Source organism: Oncorhynchus clarkii, chromosome 4 (genome assembly GCF_045791955.1).
Source record: "Oncorhynchus clarkii lewisi isolate Uvic-CL-2024 chromosome 4, UVic_Ocla_1.0, whole genome shotgun sequence".
Taxonomy (NCBI): Eukaryota; Metazoa; Chordata; class Actinopteri; order Salmoniformes; family Salmonidae; genus Oncorhynchus; species Oncorhynchus clarkii.
The window spans coordinates 6,592,465-6,612,566 of record NC_092150.1 but is presented as its reverse complement, the minus strand read 5'-3'; the positions used below and the strand labels follow the sequence as shown (position 1 = coordinate 6,612,566).

Here is a 20,102-nt window from a genome sequence, read left to right as displayed (position 1 = left end):
TCACACGCTCTTGGTAAAATCCCTGCCTCCAATTGTACCTCAGGACAGTTTCCCCATCTGATTAGCATTGTGTAATACACTTAACATATGGAAGAAATAACTGACCTATATCTGTGGCTGTATTACTGACCTGTATCTGTGGCTGTATTACTGACCTGTATCTGTAGCTGTATTACTGGCCTGTATCTGTATCTGTGGCTGTCCCACCTCAGCTCTACAGCTGAGGTGGGAGACTCTGTCCATAGGACAACAATCAGGCGTATATTGCACAAATCTGGCCTTTATGGAAGAGTGGCAAGAAGAAAGCCATTTCTTAAAGATATCCATAAAAAGTGTCGTTTAAAGTTTGCCACAAGCCACCTGGGAGACACACCAAACATGTGGAAGAAGGTGCTCTGGTCAGATGAAACCAAAATTGAACTTTTTGGCAACAATGCAAAACGTTATGTTTGGCGTAAAAGCAACACAGCTCATCACACTGAACACACCATCCCCACTGTCAAACATGGTGGTGGCAGCATCATGGTTTGGGCCTGCTTTTCTTCAGCAGGGACAGGGAAGATGGTTAAAATTGATGGGAAGATGGATGGAGCCAAATACAGGACCATTCTGGAAGAAAACCTGATGGAGTCTGCAAAAGACCTGAGACTGGGACGGAGATTTGTCTTCCAACAAGACAATGATCCAAAACATAAAGCAAAATCTACAATGGAATGGTTCAAAAATAAACATATCCAGGTGTTAGAATGGCCAAGTCAAAGTCCAGACCTGAATCCAATCGAGAATCTGTGGAAAGAACTGAAAACTGCTGTTCACAAATGCTCTCCATCCAACCTCACTGAGCTCGAGCTGTTTTGCAAGGAGGAATGGGAAAAAATGTCAGTCTCTCGATGTGCAAAACTGATAGAGACATACCCCAAGCGACTTACAGCTGTAATCGCAGCAAAAGGTGGCGCTACAAAGTATTAACTTAAGGGGGCTTTCAGTTTTTGATTTGTTAAAAAAGTTTGAAATATCCAATAAATGTCGTTCCACTTCATGATTGTGTCCCACTTGTTGTTGATTCTTCACAAAAAATACAGTTTTATATCTTTATGTTTGAAGCCTGAAATGTGGCAAAAGGTCGCAAAGTTCAAGGGGGCCGAATACTTTCGCAAGGCACTGTATGTGGCTGTATTACTGACCTATATCTGTGGCTGTATTACTGACCTATATCTGTGGCTGTATTTCTGACCAATGTCTGTGGCTGTATTACTGACCAATGTCTGTGTCTGTATTACTGACCTATATCTGTGGCTGTATTACTGACCTATATCTGTGTCTGTATTACTGACCTATATCTGTGGCTGTATTACTGACCTATATCTGTGGCTGTATTACTGACCTATATCTGTGGCTGTATTACTGACCTATATCTGTGGCTGTATTACTGACCAATGTCTGTGGCTGTATTACTGACCTATATCTGTGGCTTTATTACTGACCAATGTCTGTGGCTATATTTCTGACCAATGTCTGTGGCTGTATTACTGACCAATGTCTGTGGCTCTGGCAGGCATGGGTCTCCTCCACTGGGTGACAAACTTGTAGGCGTCCAGTCGTATCTCGATGATGTTGTTGAGCAGAGCCAGTAGAGGAGCCAATGGGAACGCAGCCACAAAGATCGTGGTGAAACCAAACTGGAGAACTGAGAAGAAGATGAGCAGGAGGAAGTAGAAGCAGAAGAAGCAGAAAATAAATGGTTATAATGGTGGGTTTGAACATCCTGTGGTTGACCTCACTATTGGTATTTATATTTATTATGGAAGCTCATTAGCTGCTGCCAAGGCAGCTACTATTTACGGGGTCCAGCAAAATGAAGGCAGTTTATACAATTTTAAAAACAGTACAATACATTCACAGATTTCACAACACATTGTGTGCCCTCAGGCCCCTACTCCACCACTACCACATATCTACAGTACAAAATCCATGTCTACGTGTGTGTATAGTGCCTATGTTAGCGTGTGTGTACAGTGCCTATGTTAGCGTGTGTGTATAGTGCCTATGTTAGCGTGTGTGTACAGTGCCTATGTTAGCGTGTGTGTATAGTGCCTATGTTAGCGTGTGTGTATAGTGCCTATGTTAGCGTGTGTGTGTATAGTGCCTATGTTAGCGTGTGTGTATAGTGCCTATGTTAGCGTGTGTGTATAGTGCCTAAGTTAGCGTGTGTGTGTATAGTGCCTATGTTAGCGTGTGTGTGTATAGTGCCTATGTTAGCGTGTGTGTGTATAGTGCCTATGTTAGCGTGTGTGTATAGTGCCTATATTAGCGTGTGTGTACAGTGCCTATATTAGCGTGTGTGTATAGTGCCTATATTAGCGTGTGTGTACAGTGCCTATATTAGCGTGTGTGTATAGTGCCTATGTTAGCGTGTGTGTGTATAGTGCCTATGTTAGCGTGTGTGTATAGTGCCTATGTTAGCATGTGTGTATAGTGCCTATGTTAGCGTGTGTGTATAGTGTCTATGTTAGCGTGTGTGTATAGTGCCTATGTTAGCGTGTGTGTATAGTGCCTATGTTAGCGTGTGTGTATAGTGCCTATATTAGCGTGTGTGTATAGTGCCTATATTAGCGTGTGTGTATAGTGCCTATATTAGCGTGTGTGTATAGTGCCTATATTAGCGTGTGTGTATAGTGCCTATATTAGCGTGTGTGTACAGTGCCTATATTAGCGTGTGTGTATAGTGCCTATGTTAGCGTGTGTGTGTATAGTGCCTATGTTAGCGTGTGTGTATAGTGCCTATGATAGCGTGTGTGTATAGTGCCTATGTTAGCGTGTGTGTATAGTGCCTATGTTAGCGTGTGTGTATAGTGCCTATGTTAGCGTGTGTGTGTATAGTGCCTATGTTAGCGTGTGTGTATAGTGCCTATGTTAGCGTGTGTGTATAGTGCCTAAGTTAGCGTGTGTGTGTATAGTGCCTATGTTAGCGTGTGTGTGTATAGTGCCTATGTTAGCGTGTGTGTGTATAGTGCCTATGTTAGCGTGTGTGTGTATAGTGCCTATGTTAGCGTGTGTGTGTATAGTGCCTATGTTAGCGTGTGTGTGTATAGTGCCTATGTTAGCGTGTGTGTATAGTGCCTATGTTAGCGTGTGTGTATAGTGCCTATGTTAGCGTGTGTGTATAGTGCCTATGTTAGCGTGTGTGTATAGTGCCTATATTAGTATGTGTGTGTATGCATGTGGCTGTGTCTATATTTGTGTTGCTTCACTGTCCTCACTGTTCCACAAGGTGTATTTTTATATATATTTTTATACAAATAGTGATGAAGTCAGTCTCTCCTCCACTTTCAGCCAGGAGAGATTGACATGCATATTATTAATATTAGCTCTCTGTGTACATCCAAGGGCAAGCCGTGCCGCCCTGTTCTGAGCCAATTGTAATTTTCATAAGTCCCTCTTTGTGGCACCTGACCACACAACTGAACAGTAGTCCAGGTGCAGCCTGTAGGACCTGCCTTGTTGATAGTGCTGTTAAGAATGCAGAGCAGCGCTTTATTTTGGACAGACTTCTCCCCATCTTAGCTACTGTTGTATCAATATGTTTTGACCATGACAATTTACAATCCAGAGTTACTCCAAGCAGTTCAGTCACCTCTACTTGCTCAATTTCCACATTATTTTTCACAAGATTTAGTTGCGGTTTAGGGTTTAGTGAATTATTTGTCCCAAATGCTTTTAGTTTTAGAAATATTTAGGACTAACTTATTCCTTGCCACCCACTCTGAAACTAACTGCAGCTATTTGTTAAATGTTGCAGTCATTTCAGTCGATGTAGTAGCTGACATGTATAGTGTTGAGTCATCTGCATACATAGACACTGGCTTTACTCAAAGCCAGTGACATGTCATTAGTAAAGATTTTTTTTTAAGTAAGGGGCCTAGACAGCTGCCCTGGGGAATTCCTGATTCTACCTGGATTTTGTTGGAGAGGCTTCCATTAAAGAACACTGTTAGACAAGTAACTCTTTCTCCACGATATAGCAGGGGGTGTAAAGCCATAACATGTACGTTTTTCCAGCAGCAGACTCGGATCGATAATGTCAAAATCCGCACTGAAGTCTAACGAAACAGCTCCCACAATCTTTTTTTATCACCAATTTATCTCAGCCAGTCATCAGTCATTTGTGTAAGTGCTGTGCTTGTTGAATGTCCTTCCCTATAAGCACGCTGAAAGTCTGTCGTCAATTTGTTTACTGTAAAATACCATTGTATCTGGTCAAACACCATTTTTTCCCAAATGTTTACTAAGGGTTGGTAACAGGCTGATTGGTCAGCTATTTTTATTTGTATTTTGTATTTACAGTTTTTAACAATCACTTTGGCACTAATTTCAGAACCATGTGTTCATTTTTCAAAACTCTAGACACAAAACTCAAAACGGTCATCACTTGTAACACAGGCTGTCCAATGTTCAAAACATTACATTGTGCATTCACGTCTTTAAAGAAACCTTGCCTTTGCAGAATCATTGGTTCAAATAACCCATTTATCATGAAATACCACAGGAACATTAATTTAGATCACCCACACACAAGATACCAATAGTTTCACTGTGTCGTTGTTCGTACAATCATTAAATATTGTAGTAGAAAATATGTGATACGTGTTTCATTATGCTACTACACGTAAATACATCACTGTAAAAGGACTAGTAGAGAGAATACTACAGACACAGTGGAATCATTGAAAAAAAAGAAATGTATTGATGAAATACAATAAAATCACAACATAGGTTTCTTTGAAGAAAAAGCAAAAATAATTAGCTACAAAAAGAAAAACAGTTAAAGGTCAACTGCAGTGTTCCTCACCTGGCTTACTGTAAAACATCACTGCAGTGTTCCTCACCTGGCTTACTGTAAAACATCACTGCAGTGTTCCTCACCTGGCTTACTGTAAAACATCACTGCAGTGTTCCTCACCTGGCTTACTGTAAAACATCACTGCAGTGTTCCTCACCTGGCTTACTGTAAAACATCACTGCAGTGTTCCTCACCTGGCTTACTGTAAAACATCACTGCAGTGTTCCTCACCTGGCTTACTGTAAAACATCACTGCAGTGTTCCTCACCTGGCTTACTGTAAAACATCACTGCAGTGTTCCTCACCTGGCTTACTGTAAAACATCACTGCAGTGTTCCTCACCTGGCTTACTTTAAAACATCACTGCAGTGTTCCTCACCTGGCTTACTGTAAAACATCACTGCAGTGTTCCTCACCTGGCTTACTGTAAAACATCACTGTAGTGTGCCTCACCTGGCTTACTGTAAAACATCACTGCAGTGTTCCTCACCTGGCTTACTGTAAAACATCACTGCAGTGTTCCTCACCTGGCTTACTGTAAAACATCACTCCTCACCTGGCTTACTGTAAAACATCACTGCAGTGTTCCTCACCTGGCTTACTGTAAAACATCACTGCAGTGTTCCTCACCTGGCTTACTGTAAAACATCACTGCAGTGTTCCTCACCTGGCTTACTGTAAAACATCACTGCAGTGTTCCTCACCTGGCTTACTGTAAAACATCACTGTAGTGTGCCTCACCAGGCTTACTGTAAAACATCACTGCAGTGTTCCTCACCTGGCTTACTGTAAAACATCACTGCAGTGTTCCTCACCTGGCTTACTGTAAAACATCACTGTAGTGTGCCTCACCTGGCTTACTGTAAAACATCACTGCAGTGTTCCTCACCTGGCTTACTGTAAAACGTCACTGCAGTGTTCCTCACCTGGCTTACTGTAAAACATCACTGCAGTGTTCCTCACCTGGCTTACTGTACAACATCACTGCAGTGTTCCTCACCTGGCTTACTGTAAAACATCACTGCAGTGTTCCTCACCAGGCTTACTGTAAAACATCACTGCAGTGTTCCTCACCTGGCTTACTGTAAAACATCACTGCAGTGTTCCTCACCTGGCTTACTGTAAAACATCACTGCAGTGTTCCTCACCTGGCTTACTGTAAAACATCACTGCAGTGTTCCTCACCTGGCTTACTGTAAAAAGCTAAACAAAAGATTGATTACTGTACTTCTATATTTCCATCAACCCTGTCTTGTGGATTTGGCCACAGGTTCTCATCCACATCACAATGGATGTTTTCATTAGCCAAACATCTTGGGAAGAATCTTCGGGCATGGCGAATCCAGGCCTGACACTGGTCTCCCGTGATGTCCTTGCATGCGTCATCCATGGAGAAGGGTGGCTTGTTCGTGAGGGCGCCTATCATATACCTTCCACCTCCATGTGGAGAAAAATTCCTCAATCGGGTTAAGGAAAGGAGAGTATGGGGGTAAGTACAGGGTGGTAAGTTGCAGATGGGCCTGAAACCATGCTGTGGAGTAAAAGTGATCTGTAGATCTTTCCCTCTTGTTGCACATTTAACATGCTGTCGAGATTTGAGAAACATAATTGTACTACTCCCTTGTTGTCCACTGTGTCCTCAACTGGTAGCTTCTGTTTCTCAAATCTCGACACTCTAATGTACTTGTCCTCTTGTTCAATTGTGCACCGGGGCCTCCCACTCCTCTTTCTATTCTGGTTAGAGCCAGGTTGCGCGGTTCTGTGAAGGGAGTAGTACACAGAATTGTACTACTCCCTTGTTGTCCACTGTGTGTGGCAGGCTTACAATGATGGCAAAAAACAACATTTGAGAGTGTGCTGACCCTTGTGTTGGAAGGGGTACGCAGCTAGAGGTTGAATGTTTGAAGGGGTACGGGAATATGAAAAGCTTGGGAACCACTGTACTAGTCCATGGTAACATAGCTAATATGTCTTACCCATCTCCAGGTACTCATCCACCAGTCCATGGTAACATAGCTAATATGTCTTACCCATCTCCAGGTACTCATCTACTAGTCCATGGTAACATAGCTAATATTTCTTACCCATCTCCAGGTACTCATCCACCAGTCCATGGTAACATAGTTAATATGTCTTACCAATCTCCATGTACTCATCCACCAGTCCATGGTAACATGGCTAATATGTCTTACCTATCTCCAGGTACTCATCCACAAGTCCATGGTAACATAGCTGATATGTCTTACCCATCTCCAGGTACTCATCCACCAGTCCGTGGGCGTTCATGGGCTGCAGGTTCCAGTCTATGTCCCACTGAGGAAGCTGTACTTTGATCTCCACATTCTGTCCCCCTCGTGTTCTCTCTTCCCTCTCTGTCTGCTTGATCTTCCTCCGAGACCACCAGTTCTGCAGCAGACTGGAGAGTTAGAGAGGGGGGGGGGGGGGGGTAGACACAGACAGTGGGAGACAGAGAGACAAAGACAGAGATTGAGAGAGAGACAAAGACAGAGATTGAGAGAGAGACAGAGACAGAGACATATATTGAGAGAGATTGAGAGAGACAAAGAGACAGAGAGATTGAGAAAGACAGAGAGAGATTGTGTGAGAAAGAAGATGGAGGAGAGGGTGACGGGACGGAGGAGAGGTTGAGGGGGACAGCGTGTGACAGAGAACAACCCACTAGAGAAGTGGCCACCCCTACAGAGAAGCCAGCAGAACAGCCCACCTCAGCACCCGACAAAAGTCTCGACACCACAGCAGAACAGTCCACACCAGACCCTGACCATAGAGTCGACATCACAGCAGAACAGACAAATGAAGAACCCCAAGCCCGGCGGCTCTCACCCCCTCTGAGCACCCCCCCTGTCAGCCACCCTGATAGCCCTTCTGACAACCCCCCCACACCCACTGAGGACAAACACAAGACACAGATTGTACTACTTATGGACTCAAATGGGAAATATATAGAAGAAAACAAATGTTTTCCCAAACACAGTGTATCTAAACTCTGGTGTCCAAACAACCAGCGCGCCCTCGACCTTCTGTCTGAGGACCAACTAGGCTCACCCAGCCACATAATAATACACACAGGCACAAACGACCTGAGAGCACAGCAGGAAAGGGTGGCCACAGCACTGAAGGGAGTGATTGAAAAGGCTTCTTCTACTTTCCCCAACGCACAAGTGGTTATCTCCACCCTGCTACCACGAAAAGACTTCCACCCTGCCACAATACAGCCGGTAAACGCAAGTATTTCCCGTGACTGTGCCTCAAAACCAAATGTTTTCCTGGCCCACCACTCCACCCTGGACTTGAACAGCCTCTATGACCAGGTCCACCTCTACAAGGCAGCAGTGCCCACCTTTGCCCGAACTCTAAAGGACATCGCTCTCAAACGTATCCCCAACACTTCACACAGGAGCAACAGATCAATAGACACCCAACCCAGACCAGCGAGACACCCTCCCAGACCTGCAGGACCCCCCCCCCCCCCTGGACCTACACATAGAGGACCCACGCCAAGAGGAATTACATCCAGACCACAGCACCCCCAGACACATCCACACCCCCACCCCAACCAATCAACACCCCCCCACGTCAACCATGCCCATACCCCATTTAGGCCCCCTCAGATCAGACCTATGCCACTCCTGCCCACCCGATGCACCCCACCCCCGCAAAGAGGGCCTCAACATGGAAGCCACACATACGCCCAGGTAGTGAGCGGGCAAACAGTCCCAACCCCCACTCTCACACTCGCCCAAGCCAATGGCATGTACCAGATGCTCAGCAGGCTCTGCTCACACTTACTGGCCTGAGGCCAAACCACGACCAACAACATTGGACACTCTATGGAACAAAAAGCCTTCACTATATCATCCTGGAATATCCAAGGCCTGAGGTCATCTGCCTTTGGCCTAAAGGGCAGGAACCCGGACTTCACCAAAGAAATCGGTAATACAGACATTGTCATCCTGCAAGAAACCTGGTATAGAGGAGACGGACCCATTGGTTGCCCTCTAGGTTACAGAGAGCTGGTAGTCCTATCCACCAAACTACCAGGTGTGAAACAGGGAAGGGACTCAGGGGGTATACTAATTTGGTATAGAGCAGACCTAGCTCACTCCATTAAATTAATCAAAACAGGAACATTCTACATTTGGCTAGAAATTCAAAAGGAAATTATCCTAACAGAGAAAAATGTCCTCCTGTGTGCTACCTATATCCCCCCACTAGAATCCCCATACTTTAATGAAGACAGCTTTCCAGGCCCAGGGACATGTACTAGCTCATCTCTTGGCAGTAGTACTGTAGACTACTTTATCACTGACCTCAACCCAGAGTCTCTCAGAGCATTCACAGTCAGCCCACTGACACCCCTATCAGACCACAGCAAAATCACAGTCTACTTAAACAGAGCAATACTCAATCATGAGGCATCAAAGCCAAAGAAACTGAGTAACATTAAGAAATGCTATAGATGGAAGGAATGCAGTTTGGAAACCAACCAAAAAAAAATTAGGCAACAACAAATTCAATCCCTTTTAGACAGTTTCCTGGGTAAAACGTTCCACTGTAATGGTGAAGGTGTAAACTTGGCAGTAGAAAATCTTAACAGTATATTTGACCTCTCAGCTTCCCTATCAAATCTAAAAAATCTCAAATAGAAAACCAAAGAAAATGAACAATACTGACAAATGGTTTGATGAAGAATGCAAAAATCTAAGAAAGAAATTGAGAAACCTGTCCAACCAAAACATAGAGACCCGGAAAACCTGAGTCTACGCCTTCACTATGGTGAATCACTAAAACAATACAGAAATACACTACGTAAAAAGAAGGAACAGCATGTCAGAAATCAGCTCAATGTAATTGAAGAATCCATAGAATCTAACCACTTCTGGGAAAATTGGAAAACACTAAACAAACAACAACACGAAGAATTATCTATCCAAAATGGAGATGTATGGGTAAACCACTTCTCCAATCTTTTTGGCTCTATAACAAAGAATAAAGAGCAAAAACATATACATGATCAAATACAGATCTTAGAATCAACTATTAAAGACTACCAGAACCCACTGGATTCTCCAATTACATTGAATGAGTTACAGGACAAAATAAAAACCCTCCAACCCAAAAAGGCCTGTGGTGTTGATGGTATCCTCAATGAAATGATCAAATATACAGACAACAAATTCCAATTGGCTATACTAAAACTCTTTAACATCATCCTTAGCTCTGGCATCTTCCCCAATATTTGGAACCAAGGACTGATCACCCCAATCCACAAAAGTGGAGACAAATTTGACCCTAATAACTACTGTGGAATATGCGTCAACAGTAACCTTGGGAAAATCCTCTGCATTATCATTAACAGCAGACTCGTACATTTCCTCAATGAAAACAATGTACTGAGCAAATGTCAAATTGGCTTTTTACCAAATTACCGTACAACAGACCATGTATTCACCCTGCACACCCTAATTGACAACCAAACAAACCAAAACAAAGGCAAAGTCTTCCCATGCTTTGTTGATTTCAAAAAAGCCTTCGACTCAATTTGGCATGAGGGTCTGCTATACAAACTGATGGAAAGTGGTGTTGGGGGTAAAACATACGACATTATAAAATCCATGTACACAAACAACAAGTGTGCGGTTAAAATTGGCAAAAAACACACAAATTTCTTCACACAGGGTCGTGGGGTGAGACAGGGATGCAGCTTAAGCCCCACCCTCTTCAACATATATATCAACAAATTGGCGCGGGCACTAGAAAAGTCTGCAGCACCCGGCCTCACCCTACTAGAATCCGAAGTCAAATGTCTGCTGTTTGCTGATGATCTGGTGCTTCTGTCACCAACCAAGGAGGGCCTACAGCAGCACCTAGATCTTATGCACAGATTCTGTCAGACCTGGGCCCTGACAGTAAATCTCAGTAAGACCAAAATAATGGTGTTCCAAAAAAGGTCCAGTCACCAGGACCACAAATACAAATTCCATCTAGACACTGTTGCCCTAGAGCACACAAAAACTATACATACCTTGGCCTAAACATGAGCGCCACAGGTAACTTCCACAAAGCTGTGAACGATCTGAGAGACAAGGCAAGAAGGGCATTCTATGCCATCAAAAGGAACATAAATTTCAACATACCAATTAGGATTTGGCTAAAAATACTTGAATCAGTCATAGAGCCCATTGCCCTTTATGGTTGTGAGGTCTGGGGTCCGCTCACCAACCAAGACTTCATAAAATGGGACAAACACCAAATTGAGACTCTGCACGCAGAATTCTGCAAAAATATCCTCTGTGTACAACGTAGAACACCAAATAATGCATGCAGAGCAGAATTAGGCCGATACCCACTAATTATCAAAATCCAGAAAAGAGACGTTAAATTCTACAACCACCTAAAAGGAAGCGATTTCCAAACCTTCCATAACAAAGCCATTACCTACAGAGAGATGAACCTGGAGAAGAGTCCCCTAAGCAAGCTGGTCCTGGGACTAGTTAGACCCAACCAAATCATGAGAAAACAAAAAGATAATTACTTGACACATTGGAAAGAATTAACAAAAAAACAGAGCAAACTAGAATGCTATTTGGCCCTACACAGAGAGTACACAGCGGCAGAATACCTGACCACTGTGACTGACCCAAAATTAAGGAAAGCTTTGACTATGTACAGACTCAGTGAGCATAGCCTTGCTATTGAGAAAGGCCGCCGTAGGCAGACATGGCTCTCAAGAGAAGACAGGCTATGTGCTCACTGCCCACAAAATGAGGTGGAAACTGAGCTGCACTTCCTAACCTCCTGCCCAATGTATGACCATATTAGAGAGACATATTTCCCTCAGATTACACAGATCCACAAAGAATTCGAAAACAAATCCAATTTTGATAAACTCCCATATCTACTGGGGAGTATACTCCCAATTCCACAGTGTGCCATCACAGCAGCAAGATTTGTGACCTGTTGCCACAAGAAAAGGGCAACCAGTGAAGAACAAACACCATTGTAAATACAACCCATATTTATGCTTATTTATTTTATATTGTGTCCTTTAACCATTTGTACATTGTTAAAACACTGTATACAGTGCCTTGCGAAAGTATTCGGCCCCCTTGAACTTTGCGACCTTTTGCCACATTTCAGGCTTCAAACATAAAGATATAAAACTGTATTTTTTTGTGAAGAATCAACAACAAGTGGGACACAATCATGAAGTGGAACGACATTTATTGGATATTTCAAACTTTTTAACAAATCAAAAACTGAAAAATTGGGCGTGCAAAATTATTCAGCCCCTTTACTTTCAGTGCAGCAAACTCTCTCCAGAAGTTCAGTGAGGATCTCTGAATGATCCAATGTTGACCTAAATGACTAATGATGATAAATACAATCCACCTGTGTGTAATCAAGTCTCTGTATAAATGCACCTGCACTGTGATAGTCTCAGAGGTCCGTCAAAAGCGCAGAGAGCATCATGAAGAACAAGGAACACACCAGGCAGGTCCGAGATACTGTTGTGAAGAAGTTTAAAGCCGGATTTGGATACAAAAAGATTTCCCAAGCTTTAAACATCCCAAGGAGCACTGTGCAAGCGATAATATTGAAATGGAAGGAGTATCAGACCACTGCAAATCTACCAAGACCTGGCCGTCCCTCTAAACTTTCAGCTCATACAAGGAGAAGACTGATCAGAGATGCAGCCAAGAGGCCCATGATCACTCTGGATGAACTGCAGAGATCTACAGCTGAGGTGGGAGACTCTGTCCATAGGACAACAATCAGTCGTATATTGCACAAATCTGGCCTTTATGGAAGAGTGGCAAGAAGAAAGCCATTTCTTAAAGATATCCATAAAAAGTGTCGTTTAAAGTTTGCCACAAGCCACCTGGGAGACACACCAAACATGTGGAAGAAGGTGCTCTGGTCAGATGAAACCAAAATTGAACTTTTTGGCAACAATGCAAAACGTTATGTTTGGCGTAAAAGCAACACAGCTGAACACACCATCCCCACTGTCAAACATGGTGGTGGCAGCATCATGGTTTGGGCCTGCTTTTCTTCAGCAGGGACAGGGAAGATGGTTAAAATTGATGGGAAGATGGATGGAGCCAAATACAGGACCATTCTGGAAGAGAACCTGATGGAGTCTGCAAAAGACCTGAGACTGGGACGGAGATTTGTCTTCCAACAAGACAATGATCCAAAACATAAAGCAAAATCTACAATGGAATGGTTAAAAAATAAACATATCCAGGTGTTAGAATGGCCAAGTCAAAGTCCAGACCTGAATCCAATCGAGAATCTGTGGAAAGAACTGAAAACTGCTGTTCACAAATGCTCTACATCCAACCTCACTGAGCTCGAGCTGTTTTGCAAGGAGGAATGGGAAAAAATGTCAGTCTCTCGATGTGCAAAACTGATAGAGACATACCCCAAGCGACTTACAGCTGTAATCGCAGCAAAAGGTGGCGCTACAAAGTATTAATTTAAGGGGGCTGAATAATTTTGCACGCCCAATTTTTCAGTTTTTGATTTGTTAAAAAAGTTTGAAATATCCAATAAATGTCGTTCCACTTCATGATTGTGTCCCACTTGTTGTTGATTCTTCACAAAAAAATACAGTTTTATATCTTTATGTTTGAAGCCGGAAATGTGGCAAAAGGTCGCAAAGTTCAAGGGGGACGAATACTTTCGCAAGGCACTGTATATATAATATGACATTTGTAATGTCTTTATTGTTTTGAAACTTCTGTATGTGTAATGTTTACTGTTAATTTTTATTGTTTATTTCACTTTATATATTCACTTTATATATTATCTACCTCACTTGCTTTGGCAATGTTAACACATGTTTCCCATGCCAATAAAGCCCTTGAATTTAATTTAATTTAATTTAATTGAGAGAGAGAGAGAGAGAGAGAGAGAGAGAGAGAGAGTAATTCCACGGTCCTTACGGATAACCCAGCTCCATGAAGTTGTTCCAGATCTGTTTCAGTACCATGATGACTCCCATTTGTAGACACAGATCGATCAGACAGCCACTGGGGTGGCACTGAATGAAAGAAAAACAAGAAAAAATTATATATAAATGACAAAATTACTCATTACAAATCCCATTGTGGTGGCACTGAATAAAATAAATCAAAATAAAACAGTCAAAAACGTCAATATTCATATTTAACTTCCTGCTTTATAATCAGCATAATCAGTAATAGGCAGCCGTCATTAATCACTTGTTAAATTACACCTCAAACGGATGATGCCTGCTACTCATTTCAAGCTCCTTGTGAGAGTTTGTAGCACCATTATAAACCATAATTACAGAAAAATTAAAACGGTGAAATTAACGGTGAAATCTCACGTCAAAGGAGTCGTTACATTTGATGCAAAAATAACCATTAAAACGAAAACGACAATGAGGAATCTCTCTATTATGTGCTGTAAAATCTACAGTCAAACGGAAAGGCTATAACCAACTCGGTCAGCGTTGAAATAATATCCTTGGAGGTGTCCCAATATGGCACTCTATTCTCTACATAGCGCACTACTTTAGACCCTATTCCTTTCATAGTGCACTACTTTAGACCCTATTCCTTTCATAGTGCACTACTTTAGACTCTATTCTCTACATAGTGCACTACTTTAGACTCTATTCTCTACATAGTGCACTACTTTAGACTCTATTCTCTACATAGTGCACTACTTTAGACTCTATTCTCTACATAGTGCACTACTTTAGACTCTATTCCTTTCATAGTGCACTACTTTAGACTCTATTCTCTACATAGTGCACTACTTTAGACTCTATTCTCTACATAGTGCACTACTTTAGACTCTATTCTCTACATAGTGCACTACTTTAGACTCTATTCTCTACATAGTGCACTACTTTAGACTCTATTCCTTTCATAGTGCACTACTTTAGACCCTATTCTATACATAGTGCACTACTTTAGACCCTATTCTCTACATAGTGCACTACTTTAGACTCTATTCTCTACATAGTGCACTACTTTAGACTCTATTCCTTTCATAGTGCACTACTTTAGACTCTATTCTCTACATAGTGCACTACTTTAGACTCTATTCCTTTCATAGTGCACTACGTTAGACCCTATTCCTTTCATAGTGCACTACCTTAGACTCTATTCCTTTCATAGTGCACTACTTTAGACCCTATTCCTTTCATAGTGCACTACTTTAGACTCTATTCTCTACATAGTGCACTACTTTAGACTCTATTCCTTTCATAGTGCACTACTTTAGACCCTATTCCTTTCATAGTGCACTACTTTAGACTCTATTCCTTTCATAGTGCACTACTTTAGACCCTATTCCTTTCATAGTGCACTACTTTAGACCCTATTCCTTTCATAGTGCACTACTTTAGACTCTATTCCTTTCATAGTGCACTACTTTAGACTCTATTCCTTTCATAGTGCACTACTTTAGACTCTATTCCTTTCACAGTGCACTACTTTAGACCCTATTCCTTTCATAGTGCACTACTTTAGACTATATTCCTTTCATAGTGCACTACTTTAGACTCTATTCCTTTCATAGTGCACTACTTTAGACCCTATCCCCTTCATAGCGCACTACTTTAGACCCTATTCCCTTCATTACGCACTACTTTAGACCCTATTCCCTACATAGTGCACTACGTTAGACCCTATTCCCTACATAGTGCACACTATATAGGGAATAGAGTACTATTTAGGAAACAGCCCTGTTTCTATTGTTGCTATGCTTCCTGACTCCACTCACCTCCTCCAGTCTCCATCTGTTAAACAGTTTATTATATTTCCCTGGTCTGCCGGCGAACCTAAACACAGTCAGAGTGAAGACATTGGCTTATAAAACGACTCAATTATCAGGACAGTTCAACAAACGACTAACTTACTCAGGGAATCTGAAGAATCATAAAATTGTCAAATATATTATGTAATAACTGAAAATAACGGAGGGACCTTGTAGAACTGTCTGTTGCAATATTTATTGAGACGTTGTAATATTTACCTTCCAAGGAAGAATGCAATGTAGAAGGTTGAGCTGTTCAAGTTTACAAACTGGAAGAGAAACATCTTGAGAGCAAAACTGTTCTCCCACTCTGACTCAGTCCGTGGGTGTTCTACAGAGAGAGACACACACGCAGAGTGAGAAAGACAGAGAGAGAGAGAGAGAGAGAGAGAGAGAGACACAGAGAGAAAGAGAGAGAAAGAGAGAGACAGAGAGACAGAGAAAGACAGAGAGAAAGAGAGAGACAGAGAGAGAACAGAGAGAGAGCGAGAGAGAGAGAGAGAGAGAGAGACAGAGAGAGAGAGGTTGACATGGACCTCTGAAGCGTAAGATACTGAAGCAACAAGATGTGCATCTTCAGAGGGATCTTGAGGGGGTAATAATTACCTAAATTTGTGAGCAGATAGGCCACCTTTTCATATACCTGATGAAAGAAATACAGTAACACTTGACAAATAGCCTGACTAAATACAAGCCAGTTGTGAGACATAAAGATGATATGTATTACGTAATCAGTGAGACAACAAGCGACGCAAAATAAGCATCTTGTACAGTGAATAATAAGAATCCTCACTCTGAAAACGGTATTTTATAACTCTGCAGACTGCAAAATACACGTTTATGTAATATAAAATATTACTGTGAATCATTTATGTAACACATGTTGGACTTAAAATACTGTTTGACTGAGCGTATCAGATGGCTTGGCTTGGTTTGGCAAGACACCCACCACATTCACAGACATGGTGATCATGAAGTTAAAATCTGCTTGTGGATCAGTTATACAACGTTATTCTGTATGACTGTGTATATCCAGTGGGCTGGTTTGGACATGATCAAGTCTCCAATGACACCCTGTCCCCGAGTGGCGCAGCGGTCTAAGAGGCACTGCGTCTCAGTGCTTGAGGCTGTCACTACAGACACCCTGGTTTGATTCCAGGCTGCATCACAACCGGCCGTGATTGGGAGTCCCATAGGGCGGCGCACAATTGGCCCAGCGTCGTCCGGGTTTGGCCGGTGTAGGCCGTCATTGTAAATAAGAATTTGTTCGTAACTGACTTGCCAAGTTAAATAAAGGTTACTTTAAAATGTATAGTATACTACTTTTGAACGGTGGTATATATAGTATACTACTTTTGAACGGTGGTATATATAGTATACTACTTTTGAACGGTAGTATATATAGTATACTACTTTTGAACGGTATGAAGGAAGGATAGAGGTAGGAAAGGAGTATGGTATGGACTTGTACACATCAATATCATAGGGATGTTACTAGATGACATCACATGCATAGATGAATATTAACAATTTACCTTACTGAAATTTCAGTCTATCACATGCATAGATGAATATTAACAATTTACCTTACTGAAATTTCAGTCTATCACATGCATAGATGAATATTAACAATTTACCTTACTGAAATTAAGTATATATAGTATACTACTTTTGAACGGTAGTATATATAGTATACTACTTTTGATCAGGGCCCATAGGGAAGGCAATCTGGTGCCATAAAGTTTTTATTTTCTATTCCATTCCATTCTATCTATGGATTCTATTCCATTCTATCTATGGATTCTATTCCATTCCATTCTAACTATGGATCCTATTCCATTCTATCTATGGATTCTATTCCATTCCATTATATCTATGGATTCTATTCCATTCCATTCTATCTATGGATCCTATTCCATTCTATCTATGGATTCTATTCCATTCCATTCTATCTATGGATTCTATTCCATTCCATTCTATCTATGGATCCTATTCCATTCTATCTATGGATTCTATTCCATTCCATTCTATCTATGGATTCTATTCCATTCCATTATATCTATGGATTCTATTACATTCCATTATATCTATGGATTCTATTCCATTCCATTATATCTATGGATTCTATTCCATTCCATTCTATCTATGGATTCTATTCCATTCCATTCTATCTATGGATTCTATTCCATTCCATTCTATCTATGGATTCTATTCCATTCCATTCTATCTATGGATTCTATTCCATTCTATCCATGGATTCTATTCCATTCCATTCTATCTATGGATCCTATTCCATTCCATTCTATCTATGGATTCTATTCCATTCCATTCTATCTATGGATTCTATTCCATTCCATTCTATCTATGGATTCTATTCCATTCCATTCTATCTATGGATTCTATTCCATTCCATTCTATCTATGGATTCTATTCCATTCTATCCATGGATTCTATTCCATTCCATTCTATCTATGGATCCTATTCCATTCCATTCTATCTATGGATTCTATTCCATTCTATCCATGGATTCTATTCCATTCCATTCTATCTATGGATCCTATTCCATTCCATTCTATCTATGGATTCTATTCCATTCCATTCTATCTATGGATTCTATTCCATTCCATTCTATCTATGGATTCTATTCCATTCCATTCTATCTATGGATTCTATTCCATTCCATTCTATCTATGGATTCTATTCCATTCTATTCTATCTATGGATTCTATTCCATTCTATCCATGGATTCTATTCCATTCCATTCTATCTATGGATCCTATTCCATTCCATTCTATCTATGGATTCTATTCCATTCCATTCTATCTATGGATTATATTCCATTCCATTCTATCTATGGATTTTATTCCATTCCATTCTATCTATGGATTCTATTCCATTCCATTCTATCTATGGATTCTATTCCATTCTATCCATGGATTCTATTCCATTCCATTCTATCTATGGATCCTATTCCATTCCATTCTATCTATGGATTCTATTCCATTCTATCCATGGATTCTATTCCATTCCATTCTATCTATGGATCCTATTCCATTCCATTCTATCTATGGATTCTATTCCATTCCATTCTATCTATGGATCCTATTCCATTCCATTATATCTATGGATTCTATTCCATTCCATTCTATCTATGGATTATATTCCATTCCATTCTATCTATGGATCCTATTCCATTCCATTCTATCTATGGATTATATTCCATTCCATTCTATCTATGGATCCTATTCCATTCCATTCTATCTATGGATTATATTCCATTCCATTCTATCTATGGATCCTATTCCATTCCATTCTATCTATGGATTCTATTCCATTCCATTCTATCTATGGATTATATTCCATTCCATTCTATCTATGGATCCTATTCCATTCCATTATATCTATGGATTCTATTCCATTCTATCTATGGATTCTATTCCATTCCATTCTATCTATGGATTCTATTCCATTCTATCTATGGATTCTATTCCATTCTATCCATGGATTCTATTCCATTCCATTTTATCTATGGATTCTATTCCATTCCATTCTATCTATGGATTCTATTCCATTCTATTTATTCTATGGTTTAGTTTGGCCAGACACCCACCACATTGAGAGACATGATGATCATGAAGTTGATACAGACTCCGGTGCCAGAGGTGGCAAACTGCCAGTTCTTCTTGACAAACTCCCAGTCGAACGATGCAAACTTCTCCATGGCAATCAGTCGGAACACCACCACAGCAAACACTGCAGTCAGCACCAGAGACATCTGGGGAGTGAACACACACATACACAGATAGAGAGTGGCGGAGGAGAGAGAGAGAGGAGAGAGAGAGAGAGAGACAGAGAGAGAGAGAGAGAGAGAGACCGACAGAGAGAGAGAGAGAGAGAGAGAGGCAGAGAGAGAGAGAGAGGCAGAGCGAGAGAGAGAAAGCAAGAGAGAGAGACAGAGAGAGAAAGAGAGAGTAAATATATCTGTCATCATTACAGTCTCTTCTGAGGATGCATGTTATGAGGCTAGCAGTATTTTAAGCAATAAGGCCTGAGGATGTGTGATATATGGCCAATATACCACGGCTAAGGACTGTTCTTAGGCAACACAGAGTGCCTGGACACAGCCCTTAGCCGTGGTATATTGGCCATATATATCACAAACCCCCGAGGTGCCTTATTGCTATTATAAACTGGTTACCAATGTAATTAGAGCAGTAAACAAGTGTTTTAACGTCATACTGTTTCGTCAAATGCTGTTTCAGCCAATCAGCATCCAGGACCCAAACCACCTGGTTTATATAATGGGTCTAGTCTGGGATTGTGTGTTTACGATGCTTATTGGTCATATTGGTAAACAATGAATCATCGTTACGTGTCTTGGTCTCTAGACACTTCCTATTGTTGATGAGTGATGAGGATCATTGGGAAAACAATCCCCAACAAC

At 41.3% G+C, this 20,102-nt stretch overlaps 1 protein-coding gene across 2 annotated transcripts in view; it reads right to left on the bottom strand.

Annotated features, from left to right (window-relative positions):
* Window positions 1-20,102, bottom strand: part of LOC139406342 (anoctamin-3-like) — a 147,183-nt gene that overhangs the window by 26,351 nt on the left and 100,730 nt on the right. For both annotated transcript variants that reach the window (XM_071148850.1, XM_071148849.1), the window contains 7 exons: window positions 19,269-19,433; window positions 16,265-16,301; window positions 15,878-15,989; window positions 15,626-15,683; window positions 13,813-13,910; window positions 7,087-7,256; window positions 1,535-1,687 (listed from right to left, as the gene is read on the bottom strand). In XM_071148850.1, the coding sequence (XP_071004951.1) occupies window positions 1,535-1,687; window positions 7,087-7,256; window positions 13,813-13,910; window positions 15,626-15,683; window positions 15,878-15,989; window positions 16,265-16,301; window positions 19,269-19,433 (793 nt within the window). The remainder of the gene's footprint in view (window positions 1-1,534; window positions 1,688-7,086; window positions 7,257-13,812; window positions 13,911-15,625; window positions 15,684-15,877; window positions 15,990-16,264; window positions 16,302-19,268; window positions 19,434-20,102) is intronic.